The 27,242-nt window shown below is 45.7% G+C and overlaps 1 protein-coding gene across 1 annotated transcript in view; it reads right to left on the reverse strand.

Moving 5' to 3' along the window:
• OSR1 (odd-skipped related transcription factor 1) overlaps positions 1 to 24,809 on the reverse strand; it is a 32,244-nt gene extending 7,435 nt beyond the window's left edge. The window contains exons 1-2 of the mRNA XM_089477853.1: positions 24,714 to 24,809; positions 221 to 901 (exon numbers count right to left, since the gene is read on the reverse strand). Coding sequence (XP_089333979.1) covers positions 221 to 867 — 647 coding nt within the window. The 5' untranslated portion in view covers positions 868 to 901; positions 24,714 to 24,809. The remainder of the gene's footprint in view (positions 1 to 220; positions 902 to 24,713) is intronic.
• Between the last annotated feature and the right edge of the window lie 2,433 nt (positions 24,810 to 27,242).

Raw genomic sequence — 27,242 nt, forward strand, 5'->3', positions numbered from 1 at the left:
TGGAGGCAAAGTAAGAAAGTGAAGGTGGAGAGAGAAACCAGGACATTGTAAAGGCAGCTGAAAATGTGGAATGACAGACAATTAATCAGGACTGCCCCTACCAAACTGAGACAGTTGGAGGATATAAAATAGCCAATGTTCCCTGATGATGGGATTTGCCCCTGAGCAACATCTAGAAGGCTACATGTTCCCCACTTTTGCATTAAAACCCAGTACATACCTGTGATCCCTCAAATGATCTTGTCTTCTGAAGGCCTTGTGGCAAATGTCACATGTGTATGGCCTCTCATCTGTGTGGGTTCTTTCATGGATCAAAAGGTTGTAGGACTTGGTGAAGTGCCTGCCACAGAATTTACAGACAAATTCCTTCTTTGTTTTGGAAGGTAATCTGCCGCGAGTGGGTTTTTTCTCCGGTGAAAGTTTGGTGACCTCAAGCAAAGAGCCTAGGCCAGGAGGGGAGCCTTGGCTCTCCATCTGTCCCCGTTTTGCATGGTCCTCTTGGGTGGCTGCCACAGCAAGGTTGGCAAAATCGAATCTGGGCTTGGCCTTGAGGGGCACAGTCACAGCTTCATGCTTGGGGTGGATGACATGAGGGAACAGAGGGAAGGCCGGCAACTGAAATCGGGCATCTACCAGGCTGGTGACCCCAGGCACTTTGGAGAAGGAGGAGCGTGGCAGGTGCATGGTTGGATAGCCCAAGGTCCATTGATGAAGGTGGACGGCATGAAGAGCACTGAAGCCATAGAGATTAGGCAGGTGATCCGAAGGCACTGTGGGCAGGCCATTGAAAGCTTGCAGGAAGGAATAGTTGGTGAGCTGCAGGGAAGGGTGGATGGGAACCGGGGCCGGCAAAGTCTTGCTTCCCATGATAGCAGAGAGGCCTGAGAAAGGAGCTAAGCACCTGCAAGAAAGGGAAAAAGAGGGAGAGAAACACACACAAACACATAAACATTTCATTACTTGGAGCTGAGTGAATTAATGAGGTCACAGGTGATGTTTTTTTCTGTATTGAGCTTTTACTTTACATAAACATACTTGCCATGGAGGAAAGTAAAGGAGTACACTGGTTCCAAGATTGTATTGCTACCAGACTGAGATGCTAATCTGAAAGTCAAGAGTTCAAATCTTGTTCTTGGAAAAGGAAGCAAGCCCCATCTTTCCCTGTCTCCACCCTCCTCCCTAACTCAATCATTAGGTAGGGGAGGATGCAAGTTTCTGTGGTTCCATTTTTGGACTCTGGCTCCCCAAATCTTCCAGCTAGCATGAACATTGGGATTTGTAGTCCAAAAAATGGAAATATTCCAAGTCCCTCCTTCACCACCTACAAAATGGGTAAAATTGATTTTACCAATTAGTTCCAACTTGAGTAGACCCATTGAATTGATTACTCGGTGAATGGTGAGTCATTACATAGGTAAATCTATGGCCTGTTACAGACAGCCAAAATAAAGCTGCTTCGAGTCACAGTGGAGGTATGGTGTTTCAATGATGCATGTGTCCTAAGAGTCCAGAAGTCGCACCAAAGCCATGATCCAGCCCTAAGGACTGGAGCATGGCTTTGGTGTGGGTTCTGGACTCTTAGGACGCATGCATCATTGAAACACCATACCTCCACTGTGACTCGAAGCAGCTTTATTTTGACTGTCTGTGGCCTGTTACAGACTGCCAAAATAAAGCTGCTTCGGGTCTCTGTGGAGGTATGCTATTTAAATGATGCATGCATCCTAGGAATCTGGAAGCTGCACCAAAAGCTGCACTCTGGTGCTTAGGAATGGAGTGTGGCTTTGGTGCGACCTCCGGACTCTTAGGACCCATGCATCATTTAAATAGCATACCTCCAAAGAGACCCGAAGCAGCTTTATTTTGGCAGTCTGTAACAGGCCTGTAACAGGCCAATGGGTCTACTTTAGTTAGAACTAACAACTGGATTCAGACTAAAGATTGTTTCTCTCTTTGCAGCTAGGTCATGCATGTGAAGCCATTTGAACAGCTGCAAGTTTTTTGTGGGGCCAAAGAAATATGGAGCCCACCAAAGGTTTTTAGACTGCAACTTTGGACATTCCTCATCCTGGGCTATGCCAGCTCAGGCAGATGGGAGTTGTAGTTCAACTATGTTGGAGGGGCAGACATTCCCCAAGACTGCACTATACAAAAGTATTACCGTATTTTCCGGCGTATAGGACGACTGGGAGTATAAGACGACCCCCAACTTTTCAAGTTAAAATAAGACTACACCTCTTCCAATGCACACCAAATAAAAATTTAAAAAATATCAGATTTGATTTCAATATGGTAATTTTAATTCAAATGCTTATGACATGCAGGTATTTAGCAGGAAAACTTGTTGTATGCAAAGCCTGCTTGGATTGGTCAGCTCTCTCTGCCTGCCCAGCCCTCCCTGTCTCCATGATTTTATAACTTTTACAGCGCCTCCCTTCCTGCTTTCATATGGTCGCCACATACGGAGGGGATGCGGCCGTGGCCATTTTGAGTTCCCCCCACCACATGCGGTGACCGCAGATTCTCCAGTCCAGGTCAGAGGTTTCAGCACCTACCCTGTAAAATGACACCCAGCTTATAGGATGACACCCCCCACCCAACTTTTGAGAAGATTTTCCTGGGTTAAAAAGTAGTCTTATACACCAGAAAATATAGTACTATTGATGGCTATTGTAGTGATGGTCACACAAAGTGATATGTGAGTTGCTGGACAAAACAAGAAAGCTTTACCTGGGTTGCTGTCCCATATTCAGTGTTAGTAGAAAACTATAGGGATGCTTTCACACTACACAATGGTAGCACAATTTAACTGCATCCTATAGACCCCTGTGGCTTGTAGTTTGGTCACAGGAACCAGATGGGTTTTCTGGCTGAGAATGATAAATGTCCCTCTTTAAACTACAAATCCTAGGATTCCATAAGATGTTGCCATAGCACTTAAAGAGAAATTGCAATGCTATAATAATTGTGTAGTGTGAAAGAACCAAAATAATACTCAACTGGCATTGTGAGGATAAATTGGGATCCACTGTAGAGGTCTTGAGTGAAACTACTGCCTCTCACCACCAAGCATCTATTTTGCAAGTTACATTGGAAGCCTAGTTGTACTGTTCCAGAGTTTAAAGTTACCTGTTTGTTTGTTTGTTTGTTTTTTAAATAGCCCTATCTGTGCCCATGTTAGATGTGTGATTCTGAGAACTATAATCCACAAAGAAATTTTGGAGCACAGCTATTTGTCACGGATCTTTGGAAGCCATTCTGAGCACATTTGAGGCTAGTAGAGAACAAGTTAATACAATTTTTTAAAAAATTCTTCTAAATGTGATATAGGACTTTATCGCACTCATTTTTGTTTGGTTTTTTTAGCATTAAAGAGTACGGGAAGAGGACACTCGTGTGCGCACGCGACCAGACAGAAATGGATTTTACTGCACGTCAAAGCGTCCCCCAAAAGGCCCCGTTCCGTTCCATTAAGCCAAGTCATCCTCCTTCAGTGCTGACAGGCGCCATTTTGCTCAGTCAGAAGACTTCTGACCAGAACATTTCACGCGCCTCACCACTGAAGGAGGATGGCTTGGCGCAACGGAATGGAATGGAACGGGGGCTTTTGGGGGACGCTTTGACGTGTGGTAAAATCCGTTTCTGGCTGGTCGTGCGCTCACACAAGCATCCTCTTCCCATACCCTTAACGCTAAAAAAAAGTGTGATAAAGTTCATAGTGGATGTAAGGTCCCTTTCCAAAAGGTCTCTGCTGCTATGAACAACAAAGGAACAATCAGGATTTTGAGTATACTATAATGAAGCAGGGCTAAAGGCAGACTTTCACTATTGTTGTTGTGTGCCTTATGGCAGCTTTATAGTCAAACGAACCCAAGGGTTTCTTGGCAAAATTTGTTCAGAGGCAGTTTCCCTTTTGAGGCTGAGAGATTGTGACTTTCCATGGTTGATCGGCAATTCACACCTCATAAATATTTACACTGACAGACATTCACTTAAGAAGAAAGCCAGAGTTACCTTTCAGGTGTGGGGCAGTAATGATGTAGTAGAACTAGGGTCACTAGTTACCCAGTTGGTGAGCAGATATTATCTCCCTTCCCCGCCCTGAAGCTTTTCTGTTCTCTCTGAGATTAGCAACAGATTAACAGTTTGGGGATATTCTTATCCTGAATGCTAATAAAGGCCCATTAGCTTTCTGAAAGGTCCATTTGCGTCTCTTTTCATCTTGAAATGCATAAGCTTTTTTTAAAACTGCTCCTGATAGAGATTAAAAACTGCAAACACTCTCTTGTTGACAAAGGCCAAAACAGTTTGTGTTCCTTGCCCCAACCTTCTTGGAAGAGGTCCTGTTCTCATCGTTCAACTCTCTCTCTCTCTCTTCCTCTTCCTCTCTCTCTCTCTCTCTCTCTCACACACACACACACACACACACACGTTTACTTTCTGTCACATGAGTCTCAATTTTTATTCAGTTCATAAGGATGCCTATCTGGCACCTGGAGACACAAAACTTCATGTAGGGGTCACATTAGAGTATAATACAACTGGGTGTTTGTGTTTGTGTGTGTGGGTGTTCTTTGTTTTCAACTCACTTAACCATACAGCAAGAGGTGTAATAGCTTGGATGCTACATGTCATGGAGACACCAGGGTCTGAATCCCTGCTCAGCCTTGGAAACCCACTGGGTGACCTTAGGCATGCCACATTCTCTCCATATCTCACAGGAAGGCCGTTTTTGAGATTGCCAGAAGAAATGACTTGAAGGCACTCAGCAATAACAAACCAGACAACATTTAGCAAAATGACTTTAGGGTAAATTGGAAAGGACTTGAACACACACACAGCTCTTTTCCATTGTCTCCTAGCTCTTTCCAAGGAACCAATGAGAGTGGTGTGTTGTTATGTGGCTTCAAGTAGTTTCTGATTTATGGCAATCCTATCATGGAGAGTTGATCAGTAGCATAAAAACATGTGCCAAGCCCACACGGTTCCCTCCCTCTGCCCACTCTGTGGCATTTTGGGGTTACTCCAACATGTTATGGAGATGAGAAATGCACTCTGCCTGACCATTCATGGCAAGAACAGGGGGAAGTCTGCCTTTGGGTTTGCCCTGGCCAGAAGCTTCTGGCTGTGCAAGGCAATGCCTCCTTACTGAGCTCTCTGCCTCCTTTCCCTCTCGCTCTAGCTCCCTCCTCTCTCACCCAGCCACTTCAACTCTGACCTCCAATTTGCTTGGGAAAGCAGAGAACAAGGGTTTAACAGAGCTGACTTCAAAGCCCGGCTTCTGCAGGGCCTGGCCCGCCTTGGAGGGTTCAGTGGAGGCCTGCCTGCTCTCTCTACATTGGAAATGCTGCTTGCTTTCGGCCTGATTCAGCTGCCTGGATAAGAGCCAGCTTGTCCATAGGCTCCTTGTATATGTGTGTGTGTGCGCGCGCAAATGTGCCTACAAGTCACTTGTTGACTTATGGTGATCCCATCAATTTCATAGGGTTTTCTTAGACAAGCATGGTTGCTATGTATATCTAGCAGCCATTTTTAAAAAAATGGTAGGGATGTTTGAAAGTGGATAGAAATAAATGAAATAAGCTGAAAAACTGATTTTTTTTCTGCATAGCTCTCAGAATTGGAAAATTTGGAGACATGTTCTTTCATGGCTTAGCAATATTTATCCATTCTAATAGCAATAATACTTATTTCAAATAGTGTGTGTAAGTGCCTTGAAACTGCCGCTGACAACTTACAGCAGCTGCATGAATTTCATAGGGTTTCCTTAGAAAAGGAATTCTCAGAGGTGGTTTTCCCAGTTCCTTCCTCTGAAACAAGAGCCTGCAGCACCTGCTATTCCTTGGCAGTCCCCCATCCAAGTGCAAACCAGGACTGACCCTGCTTAGTTTCTAAGATCAGATGGTTTCTGGAGCCTTTAAGGTATTTAGGCAAGCTAGGCTGGTTGCCATCACTATTACTCAAAGCGTTTCTAGACTTTTGGCAACCCTAAGGGGAATCACACCTAAAGCGAACCTATTTTCCTGTCAAGATTTATTGGTGGGAGATTGGCATTACCTTCCTCTGAGGTTGAGAGAACGTGACTTGTCACTCAATGGGGTTTGGTGGCCAGAGTTCTAGTCCAGCACTCCAACCACTGCACCACATTGGATCCCACGGTCACTATGGAGGCTAGTTAATTGAATTAAGTCTCTTCCACTCCAACAAAAACAGAGGATAGAAGAGGTCTGTTCTCAGACTACAAAACTCAGTATCCCCAGACATCACTTACCACACTGACTGTGGGATCCTAGGAGTTGTACGTTAAAAAAAAAAAAACAGCTTTCCTAACCACTAGTAAGTCCATATAGAATTTATTATTTATACCCTGCTATTTCCCTTGTGAAGAAAGTAAGCATCATGTAACGTAAAGAGAAAAGAGAAGGCCAATAAAAATCAATCCTCATATTAAAAAAAACATAAAACAACAATCACTTTAAAACAACTCTGATTTTACCAAATAAAAAAAAGTTTAAACTGTTTAAAACATGAGGCATAAGGCAGAAAGTACAGCTCTCCTCCCATTAAAAATGTTTTTCCTTAGAAGTTGAGCTTAATCCATAAAAGCAGCAAAGGAAATATATAGCTTCCCCTCAAACCCCCCATGCAATGGGGTGACCAACTTTGCCCTGTATGTGGATGAGGTGCTTTTATCCAGACGGGGGAGGGTGGGCTTCATCCAGCACTTGTTAAATACAACTTTTCAGAGAGAGGGAGAACTGAAGAGACTAGCTGGAATGGAAAATGTAAAGGCAGACAATAAGCACATTATTGTATTTATATTTACTGGAGGGCAGGCAGTATATGTCTGAACTGTGGAATAAGAACCAATGCCAATCCTGTCAACAACATGTTTCCAATGCTGGGGTGTAAAGTAGCCTTCTCCCCAACCGCAGAGGCAACCTGAGAGAGATGTTGGACTGCAACATCCATTCTCCCCAGTCATGATTGATTGGAGATATAGTCCAACACATTTCACAGACAGAGAAGCGAAAAGTGGATATGGTTCCAATGAGAAGTGGGTCAGAACCACCAACTGCATCCCTGATCCCAGAAGGCTGGAGTTGCTATTGAAACAGTGAAGATAAATCTGGGTGGAAGCCGGACTCAGTCAACAACTTTGTAGGGGATCTTCCAACCTGTTAGGCCCCAGCATCAATTTGCTAGCATTTTGAGGGTGTCCCAACCCCAGTCAAAACATATGAAAGCCCTACTGATTTTTGAGAGATGGAGGGAGGGCATGAAAACACAGCAGATAAACACACACTTTAGACAGAACTGTTGCATAGGGATGGGAAAGAATCATCTCCTGGATACCTTGCAACCTGAGGGGTGTCTGCTCAGAAACAAGTCCCATGGGCTTTAAAGGGACTTAATCCCAGATATATGTGTATATGGGATTCAAACCTCAGAGAAAGAAAATCATGGAATCCTAGAATCCGAATCATAGAGTTGGAAGAGACCCCAAGGGCCATCCAGTCCAACCCCCTGCCATGCAGGAACTCTCAATCAAAGCATCCCCGACAGATGGCCATTCAGCCTCTGTTTAAAGACCTCCAAAGAAGTAGACTCCAGCACTCTCTGAGGGAGTGTGTTCCACTGCCAAACAGCTCTTACCCTCAGGAAGCTCTTCCTAATGTTGAGGTGGAAACTCTTCTCCTGTAGTTTAAATAGACCCACACATTTGAGACCTCGAACTGTGACCTGGTTGATCTTATTGACCCTGGTTTTCTGTATCAGGATTAGAACAAGGATGAGGAAGCTGTGGCTCTCCAGATGTTGCTGGGCTCCACCTCCCATCATCCCTGAGCATGTGCTAAACTGGCTGGGACTGGGGGGAGTTGACATTCAGTAACAGCTGAAGGGCCACAGGTTTAAACTGATTCACTGGGGCTACACTGCTCTCTAAACATGAAGGGATGCCCTTAAAATTGGTAAGGGACTTAATACCTTTCTCTTGCCCTTCCAAGTTGGCTTCCAGATGACAGCCAACAAGAGAGAGCAAAGGGTCTCAGCTTGGTCACCACAGCCCCTTTGGGTTGAAAAGAGAGAGGAGGAACATGGACCCAATTAGAAGCCTCTCAAAGGTTTGTGAAAGTTGAAGGCTTTCATGGCCGGCATCCATAGTTAGTTGTGGCTTTTTCAGGCTATGTGGCCATGTTCTAGAAGAGTTTATTCCTGACGTCTTGCCAGCATCTGTGGCTGCCATCTTCAGAGAATGTGAGAATGGCATTCTCTGAAGATGCCAGCCACAAATGCTGTGAAACATGGGGAATAAACTCTTCTAGAACATGGCTACATAGCCTGAAAAATGCACAACAAACTCTTGAAGGTTTCTTTTTAAGGCTCCCAACTCCCTTTGATTATTTTGGTTTGCTTTCCTTATATATAGAGGGAGGGGGGGAGTGCCTCAAGGGATGCAGATGCAATGTCTTCCCCTCCCCTGGATGTTTAGTGTTTGCATTTTACTTCATGATCTTGCAACTCTGGGTCATCAAGGATTCAGGGATATTTCACCCAGCACAGTCCCCTTCATGGCACACAGTTGTACCACTCTGTTTCCACTATAACTGGCATGGCAACATCCCTGTGATTTTTATGCTGGAAGGATTTACAACACTCAGCCTGAGGCCCAAGGCTCCATCAACACTTCAGAATCCATGCAGTTTAACACTGCTTTAACTGTCATGGCTCAGTGCTGTGGAATCCGGAGATTTATAGTTTTGTGAGGCATTTAGCCTTTGTCTGTCAGAGAGCTGTGAGTACCACAGCAAACTACAAATCCCAGCAATCCATAGGGTAGAGCCTTGGTCCTTCAAGTGGACTCATGGTGCTATAATTGGTGAAAGGGCCCTTCAAGTTCCAAAAAGAGATTTTGAAAGAGGAGAGGCTGATGTCCAATCCAAACTTGCCTGGGGGGGTTAGTAGTAGAGTTAGAGGTTTGCTTTCTTGCTTTACCCCAGTTCTGTCCGTTTTGTCTCCTCTCTTCCCCAAGGAATGACTGGGACACAGAAATGATGAAGAAATGGCACAAGAAATAGGAAAGAGAATAAAACTGGCAATCCAAGGATTGTGGTCAGCATCCTGGGTGTGTGCCGCAACAAACTACAGCTCCCAAATTTCCATCGCTTTGAGCCATGGCAGTTAAAAGTAGTGTCAAGCCAGATTATTTCTGCCCTGCAGATGCAACCCCAGAGGCCTAGAGCAGTTTCATTTGCTGGAAGGAGGAGGAAAAAGTGGTGGCAGCAATCTGTTCCTGCGGCAGTTCTGGGGGTCCTGGATCTTCTCACTCCAAAGCTGCTCAGAGTCCACCTTTCACACCACTTTACATAAATCAGCTTCCAAAAGGAGGGGAAAGAAAGGGGGAGAAGGGGGAGTCTCACAGCTCCAAGGAATTCCATCGCACTGACCCAGAATAAACGAGGGTGACATTTTGCCAAGATTTGCCTTTTCTAATTGGATAAATTTGGTGTAGTGGCAGATTAAAACACACACACACACATACAGCACAACCTCCCTCCCTCCAAACCACAGCTTCCCATACACATGCACCCTCCATTAACTGTTTAAGAGACAGGTTTGCATCCAGGCAATTTTTTCCCTGGCCTAACTGATACAGCACTCCCCAATGCCATCCCTTCTCACCGAGAAAGGTTTTATGAAATGTCATCCTATTCTTTTTTAAAGTCACGTTTTGTTTTTCCCCAGGCAGCCCCAATCCTATAGAGACCTCCAGAAAGTGCCTCTTTGGAAACATTTGTTTCGTTTTGTTTCTATGCTCCCTTTCTCCCAAGGCAGCTTACAAAAACTTCACAGCAAGAATCTAAAAACAATTGAAATCATATATTTATTGTATAGTAATAGGACTTCCAAATTTCCTCAGCCAGCATGGGGACTCAAACCAAGTTCAAGCAAGGAGCTTGTCCAAGTTTTAATCCTAAACCATGATGGGGGGGGGGGTTTAAATCCCATAGGATCCCCCCCAGCAAAGTTACAGTCCTATATGCACACATATACCCTTGGGAGATCCTCTTAGTTGAACTTCAATGAGGAGCCTTGGTGGAGCAGTGGTTAAATGCCTGTACTGCAGCCACTCACTCAAAACCATAAGGTTGCGAGTTCAAAGCCAGCAAAAGGGCTCAAGCTCAATTCCCCTTGTATATAAATGAAGCTTGTTTGGTTTGGTTTCAGTGGATGCCATTGCTCTGCAAGAGGGCTCAGGGTGACACATAAGTGGCACGGGATTTATTCCAGGCTTTTCTTCCTATCTATAAAGTTAGAAGGATCTTGGGAAGGAACTTTGATTTCCTCCTGTTATTTTGCAGGACACACCACCGAAAAAATGGCAAAACAACCTCACAACATTAGGCGAAGAGCAATGTGCAGCATGCACAGTAGGGAAAATAAAGCCTGCAGCAAGGACTAGATGTTTGTGCAGTTGGCCTTTGAGTAAGAACAGTTGTTTCTGAAAACCAAGAGATGGGACCAAAGATAAAAATATAGCAAATTAATCTTTGACTCTTGCTACCTGACTGCTGCCTCTGTGACTAAAGGAGCACAGATGCAGGAATAGATTGGCACTGTCCCTGAGGACTGATAGTGTTGTGGGCCTAACTAGAATTGACAAAATGGAGGTCATGGTGAAAACCATAGAAAAATCTGACACAAAAACAAACAACCCAGTTCTTTCTAGGTGATTGAAATGGTGCAAAAGAAGTGCTGCCTCCAGCTGACACTGCCTGAAGCTGGTTCCAAAACAGCTAGGCCAGCAATGTCCAAGTTCTGGTCCTCCAGGTGTTTTGGACTTCAGTTCCCAGAAGCCTCAGCTACCTTGGACAATGGTTTGGGATTCTGGGAGCTGAAGTCCAAAACACCTGGAAAGCCAGAGTTTGGACATCACTGATGTCCTGCATCTCCTTGGTTTCAGATACAGAGGTCAAGTAGCTGGTCCCAGTCATTGACTGTCAATAGAAGGTGAGAAAGACTGAAAGAAAGAAACCTGGAAAATTACATTTTCCATGTGTTTTCCTTGATCTCATTTCTTTGCTTTCGGAAATAACTGGCTTCCTAATCGAAGCCCATAGGGCCAACTGCACCAACACTTATTCCCTGCTGCAGATTTTGGTCCAAAACACACTGCAGAAATAACCCAGTTTGAGATCGCTTTAACTGCCCTGGCTCAGTGCCAGGGAATCCTGGGAACTATAGTTCTGTGAGCCATTTAGCCTTTTCTGTCAGAGAGCTCGGGTGCTACAAGGAACTACAATTCCCAGGATTGTATAATTGTATAAATAATCTCAAACTGGATTCTTTCTGCAGTGTGTTTTGGACCAAAGTTTCCAACTCCCAGAATTCCATAGCCTTGAGCCAGACAAAGAGTTAAAGTGCTGCCAAACCGGGTTAATTCTGTTATTTACTGTTATTTCTGTTAGCCTGTCAAGTTAGGATTGCAGCCCCTGTGGAGTTCTTTCTAAATGCGAGGAGAATAGCATTGAGAAGGACGTATAACTATGAGTGTATGTGTGTATGTATGTATGTGTGTGTGTGTGTGTGTGTGTGTGTGTGTGTATATATATATATATATATATATATATATATATATATTTCTTTACGATGGTGGTTAATTCCGAGTCAAGTACATCAAAGTCAATTTATACATTTGCAATCCGATTTCAGAAGGGTTTGCGAACGTCCTTAAAAAGCAGCCACTTCCCGAAATCCCATTTCCTAGGAGTAAAGTCTGCCTCCCTGTGGAGTTACTTAGGAGTAAATTCCCGCGCGGAACTCAGCAGGATTTCCTTTCTAATAACGCAAGAAGCAACGTCTTAATAATAATAATAATAATAATAATAATAATAATAATAATAATAATAATAATAATAATGGGGAACAGAGAGCGGGTTTAGTTGCAATGCTGTCTGCCAAGGTGATTTGGCTGGGCCTTCCAGTTTGTTTTTTTAATTTTAATCTACTGAAGGGGAAGGGAAACGGGAGTCCGTTTCGTTTTCCACCGGAGAGTTCACCCGTTTCTGTTGGAGACCTAAATAATGTTCCACAAGAAAATGGAGCTGGAAGTGGAAGAGAGGAGGAGAGTTTGTGTGTGGGAGGAAAGGAAAGAAAAGGAAGGAAGGAAGGAAGGAAGGAAGGAAGGGAAAGAGGAAAGGAGTCAGGCAGGCAGGCAAGGAAGGAAGGAAAAAGGAAAAAGAAAGAAAGAAAAAGGAAGGGGAGGGGGAAGGATGGGAAACTAAGAACGAAAAAGAAAGGTGAAGGGGAGGAAGGAAGGAAGGAAGGAAGGAAGGAAGGAAGGAAGGAAAAGAAAAGGAGACAGGCAGGCAAGGAGGGAAGGAAGGAAGGGGGAAAGAAATAAAGAAGGGGAGGGAGGGAGGGAAAGAAAAGGAGACAGGTAGGCAAGAAGGGAAGGAAGGAAAAAGGAATAAAGAAAGGAAAAGGAAGGGGAAATGAAGGAAGAAAAGGAAAGGAAAGGCAAGGAAGGAAGGAAGGAAGGAAGGAAGGAAGGAAGGAAGGGAAAGGATGAGCCCAGATGAGGAAGGGCAGGGACTGGGGGGGGGGGCAAGAAGAGCCTGGCCAGCCTCCATCTCCGTGAAGCGGAGACCTGTGGCTGTCCTCCTCTGTTTCCCCGAAAGCGGAGGGAGGGCAGGGGGCGCAGGAGGAGTCCCTTTGGGCAGAAGTCCCCGGGGACCCCACCACATCTAGACACACACACACCCCACTCTGGCCTCCTTTTTCTACCCCATTCCCCCTTTGATTTCGGCTCCAACGCCTCCTTTCCCTTCTGTTTCGTGTCAACCGATCCTTATCAGGCTGGCTGTCAATGTCTATCAGTCTGTCTGTCTGGTGCTGTCGAGGCTTCAGTCCTAAATCCACTAAGTAGTAAAGCCGCTTTGAACGGGATCCAGTGTATTTCCCATAGGAATGTCAGTAGGGACAGTGTCAGACAGGTGCGATCCTATGCGCTGTCTTGGGAGAAAGACCCAGAAAATCAGGGGGGTGAGTTACTTCCGTGTAAAAAGAGTTTCATTCCCACACCTTGCCATCCTGGCATTGCTGTCAATGGGAGGCACTGGGGTCGGCTTGTGATGCTTCAACCCTCCTTGCCTCGGCCCCACTGAACTGAGACAAATCTTTCCCCGATTTTACAAAACCGTGATTGACAGCCCTGTGTGGCAAACAAATATCTTTTATTCGCAGCTTCGTGCCAGTGTCAGTTTGGTCGCTTGCTGAAATCATCCGACTTCAACCAGGGAGACTCAGCCTAGGTCCACTCCATACACTTTTTATGGAATTACTTGTGAGTAACTGGTGCTTAGCCTGAGAGGAACGATGCCTTGCGACTTTGACCGCATCCGCCCTGCAGAAATAACCTGGTTTGACAACACTCCTCTCTGGGGCCACCACAAACTGCAGTTCCCAGAATTCCATTGCATGGAGCCATGGCAACTAAAGCGGTGTCAAACCGGGTTGTTTCTGCAGCAAGGATGCAGCCCTTTATCCACCTTTTGCTCCTTTCCTCAGAAACAAAAGCCGGGTTGAAATCTGCTTCTCCTCAAAATAGTTGCGACCTTAAGCAGATTTTACTTCAAACTACACGCCTTTGAAATAAACTACGTTTTACTTTGGGACAGGCATTCTTTCCTAACAGAGAACGAACCTATAAACAAGTGGCTCCAGATCTCCAAGTTGCATGCAGTCTTTTTGGGAAACCAGTCGGGATTTTATTTCCAAGTATGGACAGTCGGCCCTCTTTACCCACGGATTCTTTATCCTCAAATTCAAGCATCCAATCTATATAAAGGGCTCCATTTTACTATACCATTGCATTTAATGGGGACTTGAGCATCCACGGATTTTGGTATCTACGGGGAACCCAACCCCAGTGGATACCAAGGGCACACTGTATTGTGATAGATAGATAGATAGATAGATAGATAGATAGATAGATAGATAGATAGATAGATAGATAGATTTGAGAGCAAAGGTATGTGTGATAATAATTTATATCTAATATAAGGCGATGTGCAGGGAGAAAGACTGTGGATTTTTCCCCACTTGCAGAATTATAGCACTATGAATCTACTTTAGCTGCCTTAACAATATCTTATGGATCTTGGGATTTGTAGTTTGATCCGAGGCACTAGAGGAGCTCTCTGGCTGAGGATTCAAAATGCCCCTCCGAGGAGCCCATCAGATGTTGCCATAGCAGTAAAAATGGAATCAGAGTAGAATAACTATGTAGTGCGGATGGCCCTTAGTTGGAAGGTGGTGGACCTTTCCAACAGGGTTTGAAGCCGAAGTTGGACAGCTATTTGCAAGGGACCAAATGACCTTATAACTCTATGATTCTTTATCGGGATACCAGATAGGGAGATACATTAATGTAATCATGGGAAAGCAAAATGATAAGCCTGGATCCCTCTTACATACAAGGAAATCCCCACTGTTTTCAATGGGGCCACTGCCAAGAAAGGGTTTGTTCACATCTGGAGTTTCGCCTGGGCCAGCCCTTGATCTGCCCAACATCTGCAACTTCTGTGCAGAAAAACTCAGAAAATGAGGTAATCCCACCCCCCCACCCCAAAAAAAGTCCAAGTTTGGGTCAGGTTACTTTCTACTCCGTGAGTTTACTCTAGAGATTGAGGCTGGCATTCTTACTCAGCCATGGAAACCCACTGGGGGACCTTGGGCAAGACACACTCTCTCAGCCTCAGAGGATGGCAGTGGCAAACCTTCCCTGAGTAAATCTTGCCAGGAAAACCTTAGCCCAGCCTAGCTATAACTGGGAGCTGACTCGAAGGCACATTGCAACAATAAAGTTCTTAATATAACTTAATAACTCTGTTTATTAAAATAATTTGAACAACCTGCTTTTAACATTCCGGAGTCGGGAGTGATTTCCATCGGCTGCCTCCGACTTCAGTACTATATTTCCTAGTATGGCACCAATATTTCCTAGTAGTATGGAAACCATGCAGACCTCTAGATGATGTTGGACTTCAGCTCCCAGCATTCCTTCAGCTCATTGGGTATGCTGGTTGGGGCTGCTGGGACTTGTAGTCCAGCAACACCTGGCACACAGTCCCTGGTTTACATGTCGGGGAAACGGCATGATGGAGGCAAACAAACAAGTATTTCTTTTGAGTCCCTTTTGCAGATAGATCATCTTCCACCTTTTGGGCAAAGCTCTGGCCCCTTGTTGGAGCCACTCATTTGTTTTTTCTCTCAAAGCAAGGGGGGATAAATATTGCTGGATAGCAACCCCTATCATCCTTGGCTGTGCTGGCTGGGGATGATGTGAGCTGGGCTCCAGAAGGCTGCACACAGGAGCAGCTGAAAAATCATGAAGTACAGGGACTTCTGTGCCTCTCTTAACCCCCCCCCCCTTAAAAAAAAAACCCTACTGCTCCCAGTATCTCCCAGTCAGTAGCCAGTTTTGGGAACTGCAGCCTCAAGAAATAAAATCGCCCATTGCTTTGCCTCTAAGCAGGGCGATTTGGATCAATGGGGCTTCCCCCCCCCCCCCAGGGACTTTGGGGGCAGCATTCTGGGAGTACTGGGAATACCCCCCTTCCACAGAAGATGCCAGTCCTGGAGCCATTTTCCCTTCCCGACCTATGTCGCCTTTCAGCTGTTCCTTGGAGTCAGAAAAGAGGCCTGAAGAATCTAAAGCCCCTTAGTTGCGGAAAGTACAGTCACTTGTCTATTACCCCTGGATCCATAGGAAAGGAGGGCCTCTTGCCACTAGGATACAGTGAGGCACTGATGCCCAAACTCTTGTCCTCCAGGTGTTTTGGATTTCAATTCCCAGAAGCCCCAGCTAGCTTGGCTAGTGGTCAGGAATTCTGGGAGCTGAAGTCTAAAACATCTGGAGGAGCAAAGTTTGGGAAACTAAGGTCCCAAGCACACTGCAGACACAATCCAGTCTGAGGCTGCTTTAATTGCCCTCAAGGCTCAGTGCTAGGGAATCTTGGGAATTGTAGTTTACTGTGGCACCAGAGCTCTCTGACAGAGAAGGCTCAATGTCTTCTAAAACTGTAGTTCCCACAGTTCCCTAGCATTGAGCCAGGGCACTTAAAGCAGTCTCTTACTGGATTATTTCTACAGTGTGTTTAGGACCAAACGCTGTAAGGTATGCAAGAAGGGCCAGTGGAAGTCCACCAACGCCTGGCAAGAAGGTCGCCTTTCCAGACTCCATTCAAACAAACTAGGGGTGGGCGACAAGTGTGGTCCCCCCCATGGGTCTTGGACTGCATGTCTCATCATCCCCCACACCTAGGGCTGTTGGGACTTGCAACTTCTCCGACAACATTTGGAGGGTCGTGGAGTTTAAAGAGAAATAAAATAAACTGGAAAGTAAAGTTGCAGAGAGATGGAACTGGGCTGGGACTGGACTTGGGGCCAAGTTTAACTGGATCCTACTGGGAATTGTTCTGTTGGCTGCTTCTGTCTCCGGACAACAGCGAAAGTCTCTTTCATTTTATAGTCATCTTGTGGTTTAGGAGTGGTGATTTTTATTTATTTATTTATTTATTTATTTATTTACTGTCTAAATTACGAAGAGTTGAGGATGAAATACTCGACTGGTACATAATAAAAGTACCAATCCCCCTCCCCCCCCAAAAAAACCCACCACTTCTCTAACTAATCCCACATGTATGTAGTGAATTAGCTAGCTCAGGATTTGTAGCAACTACGCTGCATCCGCACTGCGGAAATAATCCAGGTTGACGCCACTCCAACTGATACGGCTCCATATTATGGAATCCTGGGATTTGTAGTTCAGTTGGGGGTCACCAGAGCTCTCGGACAGAGAAGGCTAAATGTCGCACAAAAGTACCAATCCCAAAATTTCACAGTATGGAGTCGTGGTAGTTAAAGCGGTGTCAAACCGGATTAAATGCCACACAAAAGTACCAATCCCAAAAATCCCATAGCATGTAACAATAGCAATTAAAACGGTGTCAAAGTGGGTTATCTCTACAGTGTGGATGCAGAGTCAATGAAACGCAATCTTGGCCCGGAGAGGAAAACAAATGACCCTCACATCCATCGCTTGCCCTGGCTTAGTATTTCTTTCAACACAACGATTTGGGTGTTACTTTGATGGGGTGAATATGCTTCACCCCTTCCTTTGGTCGTTCCTTCTTTTGACAATAAATCAATACATAAAAATAAGAAGAACGGTCCATTGTTTTAAGGAAAAAAGGAAGGTTCGCAGCCGGCCAGCGATCCCCCGCAACGCCTTTGCATTGTGTTTTATTCCGGAGTAAGTCCTTCTGAACAAAATGGGGGCTTTTTGGCAACAGAGCCAAAGAGATCTCCTGCCCCCGAAGAGCTTGCAGTCAGGGTTTTTAAAACGATTTAGGTGACAAAAGGGCTCTAATCCGCAGCCGCGGCCCTGTTTAGGATTCCGGTTTGTTAGAAGCAGCCCTGAATTTAGACAAATCCTCGGAAATACGGCCTGTTTTGTGCCTGTGTAAGGAATTTTCTTCCCAGTATATACTGTACACACACACACACACACACACATATATATATATATATACACACAACCCCACTTTATATATAGCTCTTACATACTGGAAGGCGTCGGGTTACCTCCTCTTCCTTGTTGTTGTTGTTGTTGTTGTTGTGTTGTTTCTGTTCTAAATCCCGACTGCAAGCTTTTCGGGGCAGTAGACCTCCTTGGCTCTATTGCCAAAAATGACCCTACTTTCCCCTGATGGCTTTAATTTGTCGTTTCTTGTGTCACAATTGTGACTAAGTAGTGATTGTTAATGTAAAACAGTTGTGTGTTGCGTACCTTTCGTTTCCCACTTATGGCGACCCTAAGGCAAAGCTTTCATGAGGTTTTCTTGGCAAGATTTATTCAGAGGCGCTTTGCCTCTGAGGCTGAGAGAGTGTGATTTGACTATATATATGGAATTTTCTTCCAAGTATATATGTGTGTGTGTGTGTGTGTGTGTGTGTGTGTGTGTACACAGACACACATAAACACACACACAACCTCACTTTATTTATAATACTGGAAGGTACCAGGTTTTTTCACCTTTTCCTTTCTTACTGTGTTTGTTTGTTTGTTTGTTTGTTTGTTTGTTTCCCTTTTCAACCTCCTCTTGCTGTTGTTTTTCAAAATCCTGGCTGCAAGCTCTTTGGGGCAGTAGATCTATTTGGCTCTGTTGCCAACTGAAAAAACTAAAACTATCTAACTTTCCAGGATGACTCTAATACAAATCGTAATATAAATCCCTTCCCAAAGTGGTGAGAAACTCTGCAGAATAAAAAGGGATTTCTTTTATCCAAGAAGGAATGCTTTGGGAAATAAATATCATATATATCCTCGACTATAAGTTGACCTCATGTATAGGTGGAGGACAGGTTGTTGGGCCAAATGTGTGGGTTTTTACATGGCCCATGGAGGTTGAGGGTGAAACTTAGGGGAATGTAAGAAAGGATGGAAAGGATGAAGGAAAGGAAAGGAAAGCAACGCCAAAGAAGAAGAAGAGAGGCAGGCCAGTGCTTCCAGGACAGATTATACTCTTGCCTTCCACCAGGAGATGGTTCTGTCTGTCTGTCTGTCTGTCTATCTATCTATCTATCTATCTATCTATCTATCTGAGTTAAGTACAGTGTATATGTTAAAGTACATACAGTATATATATGAGTTAAAGGGCAGTACATACACTGACTGACCCATAGACAAGTCGACTTTTCGGAGTCAGTTTTTTTGACTAACATTTCTGGATGCATACATAAGTACATACAGGGATATAGCCTTATTAGCCTGTAAAATCAGTATGCAGAGAGATCTTGTAGCACCTTTGGGACCATCCGAAAGATAGAAGTTGGCGGCATTAGCTTTCCTAGACTTAAATCTACTTCCTCAGAGGCATTTGGTGGAGAGAATATCTACAGTAAAGGGGAGGGCGAGACACTGAGAAGACATTGCTTAAATTGCCCCAGGCCCAAAAAGCGAACAGAGCCTTTCCCCCCAAAAGGTTCAGTAATTCCTTCTTTCTCTCTCTCTCTCTTTCTTGGAGCATGGCTTCAACCTGTGTTTAGGAAACAAACCAGGCTCTTTTGGCCTCCGCCGTGGCCTGCAATGAGTAGACCGGGATCCCCCCCCCCCCAGATCTGAGTTATTAGGAGGGCCTCTAATTGAGCGTGAAGGAGTTAATTGAGTCCCTTAATGAGGCCCTGGAAGGACGCCAGCCTGCCCTTGGAATATATATAAATACATACAATTGAAAAATATATTAAAGCACCATCTTGTATCACGCGATCGGTGTTGACAAGTCTGGCTGAAGCCCTTGCCCTTGTTTGCAAACACACACACACACACACACGCAGTGCATAGAAATTAGAAAACAACTCTTCCCCTCTTTCTCTCTACTTTCCCCTCTTGGATTAGTAAAGGTCGGCTGGAGAAGGCGACACACGACGTTTGTCGAGGCAGAGAAAGAGATCCCACTGTTCTGTTTCTTATCCACAACGAAGGTCGGGAAAAATGCGACAAAGCGGACATCAGGGGCAAGGAAAGTGGAAAGGCGCCGGACGGGGTTCGTGCAGGGTGACCAATGTCCTCATCGCAATGGAGGACAAAGTGGAGGACGTTCGAGACCAAAGGGAGGATGTGACCAAAGCTACGAACACTCATAGACAGATCGGTTCATGCTTTTTCCTCGAAATGGGAGAGGTGTTGGCATTCCTCCTAGGCAGAAATGGAGGATGCGTCCTGGAAAAGGAGGACGCCTGGTCAGTCTGGGTTCAGTCCTGAACCCTAAACAAATTGTTTTACACACACACACACACACAAACACATGGCCCTGGAGCTTCTACACTGAGCTACAGGGGATTTTAAAACAGAGAGGTTTTCCCGGTGTTCAAAAAGACTTAGGCCAAAGGGCAAGATGCAGCAAGACGCCATCGCAGAGAAGCCGACATTTGGCAACCCTCCTCGGTTCCAAGGAAAACCTGAGCGCATTTTAGGCTTCAAGGCGCCCCTGGGCGAAGGAGAGGGACACGGGTCCCAAAGAAGGGGAAATATTTGCTGCGATGCTTCTCCCTCCTTTCTATCATGTGGCAATTGTAGTCCAACCCAATAAAATCTTTTCAGGTAAAAAGAACACTTTCCAAACTTGTCCTTTAAGGAGTTGCTCCCGTTAATCCTGACCTCGCTGCCCACGTCTTTTCCTAATTCCTTCCTTCCTTCCTTCCTTCCTTCCTTCCTTCCTTCCTCCCTCTTTCTCTCTCTCTTCCTTCCTTTCCTGCCTTCTTCCTTTCCTGGTTTCTTTTCTCTCTCTTTCTTCCTTCTTTCCTCCTTCCTTCCTTCCTTCCTTTCCTTCTTTCTTTCTCTTCCTTCCTTCCTTTCCTGCTTCCTTTCCTTCTTTCTTCCTTTCCTCTTTTCTTTCTTTTCTTTCCCTCTTTCCTTCTTTCCTGCTTTCGTTCCTGCTTTCTTTCTTTCTTTCTTTCTTTCTTTCTTTCTTTCCTTCTTTCTTTCTCTCTTCCTTCCTTCCTTCCTTTCCTGCTTTCTTTCCTTCTTTCTTCCTTTTCTTTCCTTCTTTCCTTCTTTCCTGCTTTCTTTCCTGCTTTCATTCCTGCATTCTTTCTTTCTTTCTCGCCCCCCTTTTGCTCCTTCCTTACTAAAGTGATGGAGCCCTTTTCAGCAAACAGCAACTAGTCCCATCGGGGTTTAAAACGGGTAGATTCGAGGTTCTGGGAAAGCCGGGATGAGAAAGAGAGGACACTAGAAGCTCCCATCCTGAATCAGTTAAATAAAGTGAATAAAACCAGCCTGGCGCAGTGGCTTGAGGGTTGGGCTATGACCCTGGCCATGAAAACCCATTGGGTGACTTTGGCCAAGTCACACTCTCTCAGCCTCAGAGGGTGGCAATGGCCAAACCTCCTCTGAACAAATCTTGGCAGGTGAACGCCTTAGGGGCGCCATGAGCCGGAAAAGACTTGAAGGCACACAACAACAACAACAACAACAACAACAACAACATAGTTAGGATCGAAGTGTGACTCTCCTCTGCTGGGCATTGCCCCACTCCCCTCAATGTCCTCTGAGCGCCAAACCAGACCCTGATTAAAAACCACATGACTCGGGAAGAACTCCTCTATTGGGCGAGGAGAAGCCCTATAAATGAGATTAGGACTAGGGCCCCAGTTAGTGGACAGGTTTTGCTGCGTGAAAAACAGAAACCCGCCTGCACAGCCATCCAGAAATGAAACCACTTCGTCCCTTCTTTAGGTACAAAACACACCGCAGAAACAATCCAGCCTGAGACCGCTTTAACCACCCTGGCTCAATGTTAAGGAATCCTGGGATTTGTAGTTTGTCGTGTGCACCAGAGCTCTCTTGACAGAGAAGGCTAAATGTCTCACAGTTCCCAGAATCCCCTAGCACTGAGCCAGGGCAATTAAAGCGGTCTCACACTGCAGTGTGTTTTGGCCCTTAGCAGTGGCGACCTTTCCAGAAAAGAAAGAAGCCCCCCCCCCGCCTTGCGCTGAGGATTTAATTCTCGTGAAATCCCCCTCCATGAGCCATTATATGAATTTTCCTCCAGCCGCAAGATGCCTAACGGAGAGGTTCGTTTGTAACAAACAGACGACTTCGAGGAAAAGCGGTGTGGAAGGAAAGGGAAAGAAGGGAAGGGGAGATGCTGGCAAAACGTCAGGAATAAACTCTTCTAGAACATGGCCACATAGCCCAAAAACCCCACAAAAAACTATGGATGCCGGCCACGAAAGCCTTCGACTTCACAAGGGAAAACAGGACCTTCTACGGATGGATAAGATACACTTATCTACACACACCATTTTTACACATCACTCTGGAGGGAGAGCAAATGTCCCGCTATTCCTTCCGAAGGGCTCACCGTTTCTTTTCTAAACAAGGAGAGGGAAAGTGAACGAAGATTAGGAACTAAAAAATCATTTTATTTGAAGGGAGTTGGATTTATGGAAGCCAATAAATAAATAAATAAATAAAGCCAATAAATCACAACAAGAGAGTACTTTGGATAAACGTTTCTATTTATTTATTGGCTTCCGAGACAGTTAAAAACAGCTTAAGAAAGAAAAAGCTTGTCTAAACCAAACACAAAACCTAACTCGGGTGTAGGCCTCGGACAGTGGAGTTAGTAACATTCCTGTAACGCTTACTACTAACTACAACAACGCCCAAGATATTATTATTATTATTATTATTATTATTATTATCCTTCTTATTTGTTGCCCTTCTTTTCTCAAAATCGTTCCGCAAAAGTAGTGTTTCTTTTTCTCCTTGAGTCGGGTTAGAGATTAGAGTTGAGAGATTAGAGTTAGAGATTAAGGTTTACCAACCCAAAAACAACATGAAGTCTTGTTTTGTTTTGTTTTTCAGACAAGCCAACTGTGCTCCTTTGGGGAATCCCGACCCAGAATGTTAAACCGCTACAAGAAAAGGAGCAGATCCGGATTGGATCAGGAATACAACCCAGATCAATGAAAGCCCTGCTTTTCCCCCCAGAAGAAATCCAGGGGCTCTGACATATTTGACTGTCCTGTTTGTCTGCTGGATTATATATATATATATATATATATATATATATATATATATAGTATAGTGTACACGAACATCCCAAATCCTCACTTTTGCCTGACGAAGGAGCCTCTGGAGCTTTGAAAGCTTGCGACATTTATTTTATGCGTTTTGCTTGGCCCCAGTAAAGGCATCCTCGTTTGGTGTGTTGTGTATAAAATATGTGTATACACACACATGCACAACTGTATATGCATATGTATATATAACTGTATCTCTCTCTCTCTCTCTCTCTCTCTCTCTCTCTCTCTATATATATATATATATATATACACATATATATACCTGTATATTTATGCTGCACACACACATACACAGAACTATATATGCATATGTATATTAACTGTATATGTCTCCTTCTGTATATAATATATATATTATATACACACACACACACATATATATATAACTGTATATTTATGTTGCACACACACACATACACACTCTCTCTCTCTCTCTCTCTCTCTATATATATATATATATATAGTATATACATATACACACACATATATAACTATATATTTATGTTGCACACACACACACGTTATATATCAAACTATATTACTATATACACACCCAGAGAATGGCTTTTTGAGCCCGCTCTCCTGACAAGCGACTCTTGCCTTGAAAACAACCTCCCCAACTCCAGAAATCTCTCTCTCTGCAACATCAGCCATTGATGGCGGTTTCCAATCGGAGCACTGCGGCCTCGAAGGCGATCTCCGGGAGACCCCCACCGACCCACCCAGGGAAAACCCTCCCAGCAACCCTCATTTCCTCGGGAATATATCAGCCTTTGAAGGACTGACTCCTTATTTCCTTTATGTACTGGGTTCCTTACACAGCAGGGCTAGCCTCAGTCGACCCTTTCCAGCGAGAGGTGAGTCCAAAGTGGAAAGCGAAAACATCACACACACATACACACACACGTTCCCGCTTCCTAAAACACAACCGGGGCTTCCAGAGGAACACAACTTTCAGGGCCGCGTAAAAACTACTTTGGCAAAGGTGTCCCATGGATGTCGGCGGACTTGGTCGGTGTTTCGGGTCCAAGCATGCTTTGCAGAGAGGAGAAAGTCATACGGAAGGGAGATCGTAACACACACACACACACACACACACACACACACTCCCACTCCCACTCAACACATGCCATCACAATAACTTTCATTGGGGACCTGGGTTCGAATGTGGCCTCATCCCCAACTATTGCTGTAGGAGAGCGATGCGTTGCAAATACAAGCAGCCAGGCGTTTGGACTGTTGGAGGAACTGGCTGCAAAGCCCAATAAGCAAAGTCTTGGGGTCGGGGGTCTATGGGAGCCAAGCACTCTTTATGCCCCCCTCCATTGGTAACGCCTTACACACTGCCAAGAGAGGCGCGTAAGGCAAGAGCCAAGACGAAACCGGGGGACCTTCCCATCTCTCCAGGGCCCTGAAGACAAAACTCGAGCCTACCGATACAAATTCCCATGAGACGTGGTTTACACGCGTGTTCCCCCATGGCTAAATCCCCCGCACCTCAAAGTCCCATTGAGCTTCTGTGGGAGAAAACCCACAGGCTTTTTTTTTTTTTGGGGGGGGGGTAGACAAATAAAAAAGACAACTGAAGCCTAGCCAAGTGTGGGGGTCTTGTTGCTGCAGCGAAGTAACTAAGTAACTGTTGTCGCTGCAAAGTAGCTAATTGTCCTTGCTTCAAAGTAACTAATTGTTGTCGCTGCCAACTGACTAATTGCCGTCGCTGCAAAATAACTGTGGTCGCTGCAAACTAGTTGTCGTCGCTTCAAACTAATTGTCGTCGCTCCATACTAACTAATTATCGCCGCTGCAAACCAAGTAATTGTCGTTACTTCAAAATAACTAATTGTTGCTGCTGCAAACTAACTAACTAACTACCTCGCAAAGGAGGCAAGGACTGAGCCGCCGGGCCGCCCAAGAAGACCAACCTGCCGGCCGCCACCTGAAGCCAAATTCCCCCCGGGACGAAAAAAAGGGGGGATGGGGGACCCCCAGAGGGACAAGGTGGCCTCTTTTGGGGGGAGAGGGAGGAGATGGGTCCCCCTCCAGATATTTACCTAAGCCCGATCTTCTTTGCTCCACCGCCGGCAGAGGGTCCAAACTCCGAAGTTGGGGTGCAGGGGGTGGGGCTGGGGGTGGATCTGGGTCCCCGTCCCCCTTTTCCTTCGGGGGCAGAGGAAGGCGAGGCGATCGGGGCGGGTGGGGAGAGGGGCCGGGAGGTCCAGGGTCCGAGGGACGGGATGGAGAGGACGAGGAGGAGGAGGAGGAGGCGAAAGCGCCGCGGAGGAGGCCAGCGCGGACTGAACGGGCGCCTTCCGTGGGCCGCCTCCTTATTTCAAGGCCCGCTTTCCCTCCCCCTCCCCTCCCCTCCCCTCCCCCTGCACTTCAAGCCTTCCCCACCCCGAGCATGCGCAATGGAGAGGAGGCAAACTTTGGGAAACTTTCTCTGTGTGTCTTTCGGACACCCCTTGCCCGCCTTGCCTTGACCAAGCAAGCCTTCCTTGGCAAGGAGACCCAAGGCTGCCCCTTGCCCAGGGAAAGACCCCCCCATCTCTCCTGCCCCGGCCATTGGGGGGCGCTGGGGGTCTCCTCCAGGAAACAAAGGCATGGGGGAAGTATGTTCCTCTTATAGGGCGCCTTCATAAGTTTCCGACTTATGTCGGCTCTAGCATGGTTTTGTGTTTTAGCCAGATTTGTTCACAGGGGATTTGCCATTGCCTTCCACTGAGGCTGAGAGAGTGTGTCTTGCCCAAGGGTCACCCGCAGGGAGAGGGGTGTTCTTGGCTGACATGGTGCCCTACAGGGAACCCATCACAAGGTTTTCTTGGCAAGATTTGTTCACAGAGGGTTTGACATACCTTCATCTGAGGCTGAGAGAGTGTGTCTTGCCCAAGGGTCTCCCAGCAGGGAGGGTGGGGTCCATGGCCGAGCTGGGACCCTACAGTGAACCTATCACAAGGTGTTCGCAAGATTGGTTCAGAGGAGGATTGCCATGCCTTCATCCGAGGCTGAGAGAGTGTGACTTGCCCAAGGGGTCAACCAAGGACTTTGAATTAGAAAAACCCGCTCTCCGGAGTCGCCGTCCAAAACATTCAACCCGCGAAGCCAAGCTGCTTCTCCTTGGTGTACATTAACATCCCAAATGTTAGCCCTAAGGAGCCCCTGCAGCTTCGAAAGCTTGTGACATCTAGTTATACATTTTGGTTGGTTGGCCCCTAAAGGTATCCCCGTTTTGTGGGTTTGGGATGTTAGAGTCATTGGATGATTTCCTGGTTTTTCCAAACTGGGGGAAAGGTGAGATGCAAATAAATACAACAACATTTAAAAAAAAACCCTTTTTCGAGATCTCCCATGGAATCCAATGGATCCCTCTCCCTGTCATCTTTAAATGGACCTCCGTTTCTTAGTCATGCACAAAAATGGAGGACCCTCAAAAACAACGGAGGGCACCGCCAAAGAAAAGCTAAAATAACCCTCATGGGAGGCTTATGCTTTTCCGTATGGTCATGCCATGTAGAAAAGTAGCTTGGCATTCAAGTTCTCTTTAGCTTGGCATTCAGGATCCCCCGCTTTCTCTTCCCTTCTGGGCAGTTGATCCCTTTAGGATCCACTTCTCTTCTACCTCACTTTTCCAACCTCTCCCTTCCAATGATGGTTATCTCTGAAATCCTCAGCTCTGAGATCAGTCCTCACCTTGATCCCAAAGTGGCCCAGATCTCTGTCTCCTGAGGAGGATGTAATCCACTCTCAGTGGATCCGAACCGTCCGGAATGGACCCCAATCTCTCTCTTTCTCTCTTCAGTATTTGCCGTTTCAATGAACCCTTTTCAATAGAAAGTCCGATTTTGTCTTCCTTTGCAGATTCCTGGAAGGAAGCGCAGCGGAGTAAAGAAGGAGGACGATCAGGAGGAGCAAGTGCCTTGTTAGAGAGTCCCGATCTCGGCTTTCCCTTCGCAGCTCTCCATCATCCGAGGTGGAAACAGCTTTTCTCCCCCCCCCCAGACCCCCAAAAATCAAAGCCAGGGGTTGATGCTACGGTTCAGCCCCCCCCCCCCCCGAAAAGCGGAGGCCAAGGCAGATCCGACATGATAAGGCTCTGCTTCTGGGTCTTGGGATCAAGTCACTGGTTTGGATGGTTTTGGGTTATTTCCTCCCCCCTATAAGCGCCCCACAAGGAGGGTCACCAGACAGGTCCTCCTTTTCCAGGACATGTCCTCCATTTCAGCCTTGTGTCCTAATTCCAAAAGGTCCTCCATTTTCAACCTGCCTAAAAAGCACGAGTTGATATTTCTGCGACCCTTTATTTGAGCTTTGATTTGGTCACGACCTGCATTTTTCTTAGATGTCCTCCATTTTGTGCACGACTAAGAAGCATGAACCGATTTTCGACAATGGGATGTTAGCTTTTCTTTGGTCACGTCCTCCATTGTTCAAGAACGTCCTCCATTTTGACCTCGACCAAGACGCATAAGTTGATGTTTCTCTTTGTGCTTTTCGCTTTTCTTTGGTCACGTCCTCCGTTTTCCTTGAACGTCCTCCATTTTGAGCCTGACCAAGAAGCATCAATGGATATTTCTATTTGTGTT

Source organism: Sceloporus occidentalis, unplaced genomic scaffold (assembly GCF_023333645.1).
Source record: "Sceloporus occidentalis isolate IW3139 unplaced genomic scaffold, rSceOcc1.0.p SCAF_12, whole genome shotgun sequence".
In the NCBI taxonomy this organism is placed as follows: domain Eukaryota; kingdom Metazoa; phylum Chordata; class Lepidosauria; order Squamata; family Phrynosomatidae; genus Sceloporus; species Sceloporus occidentalis.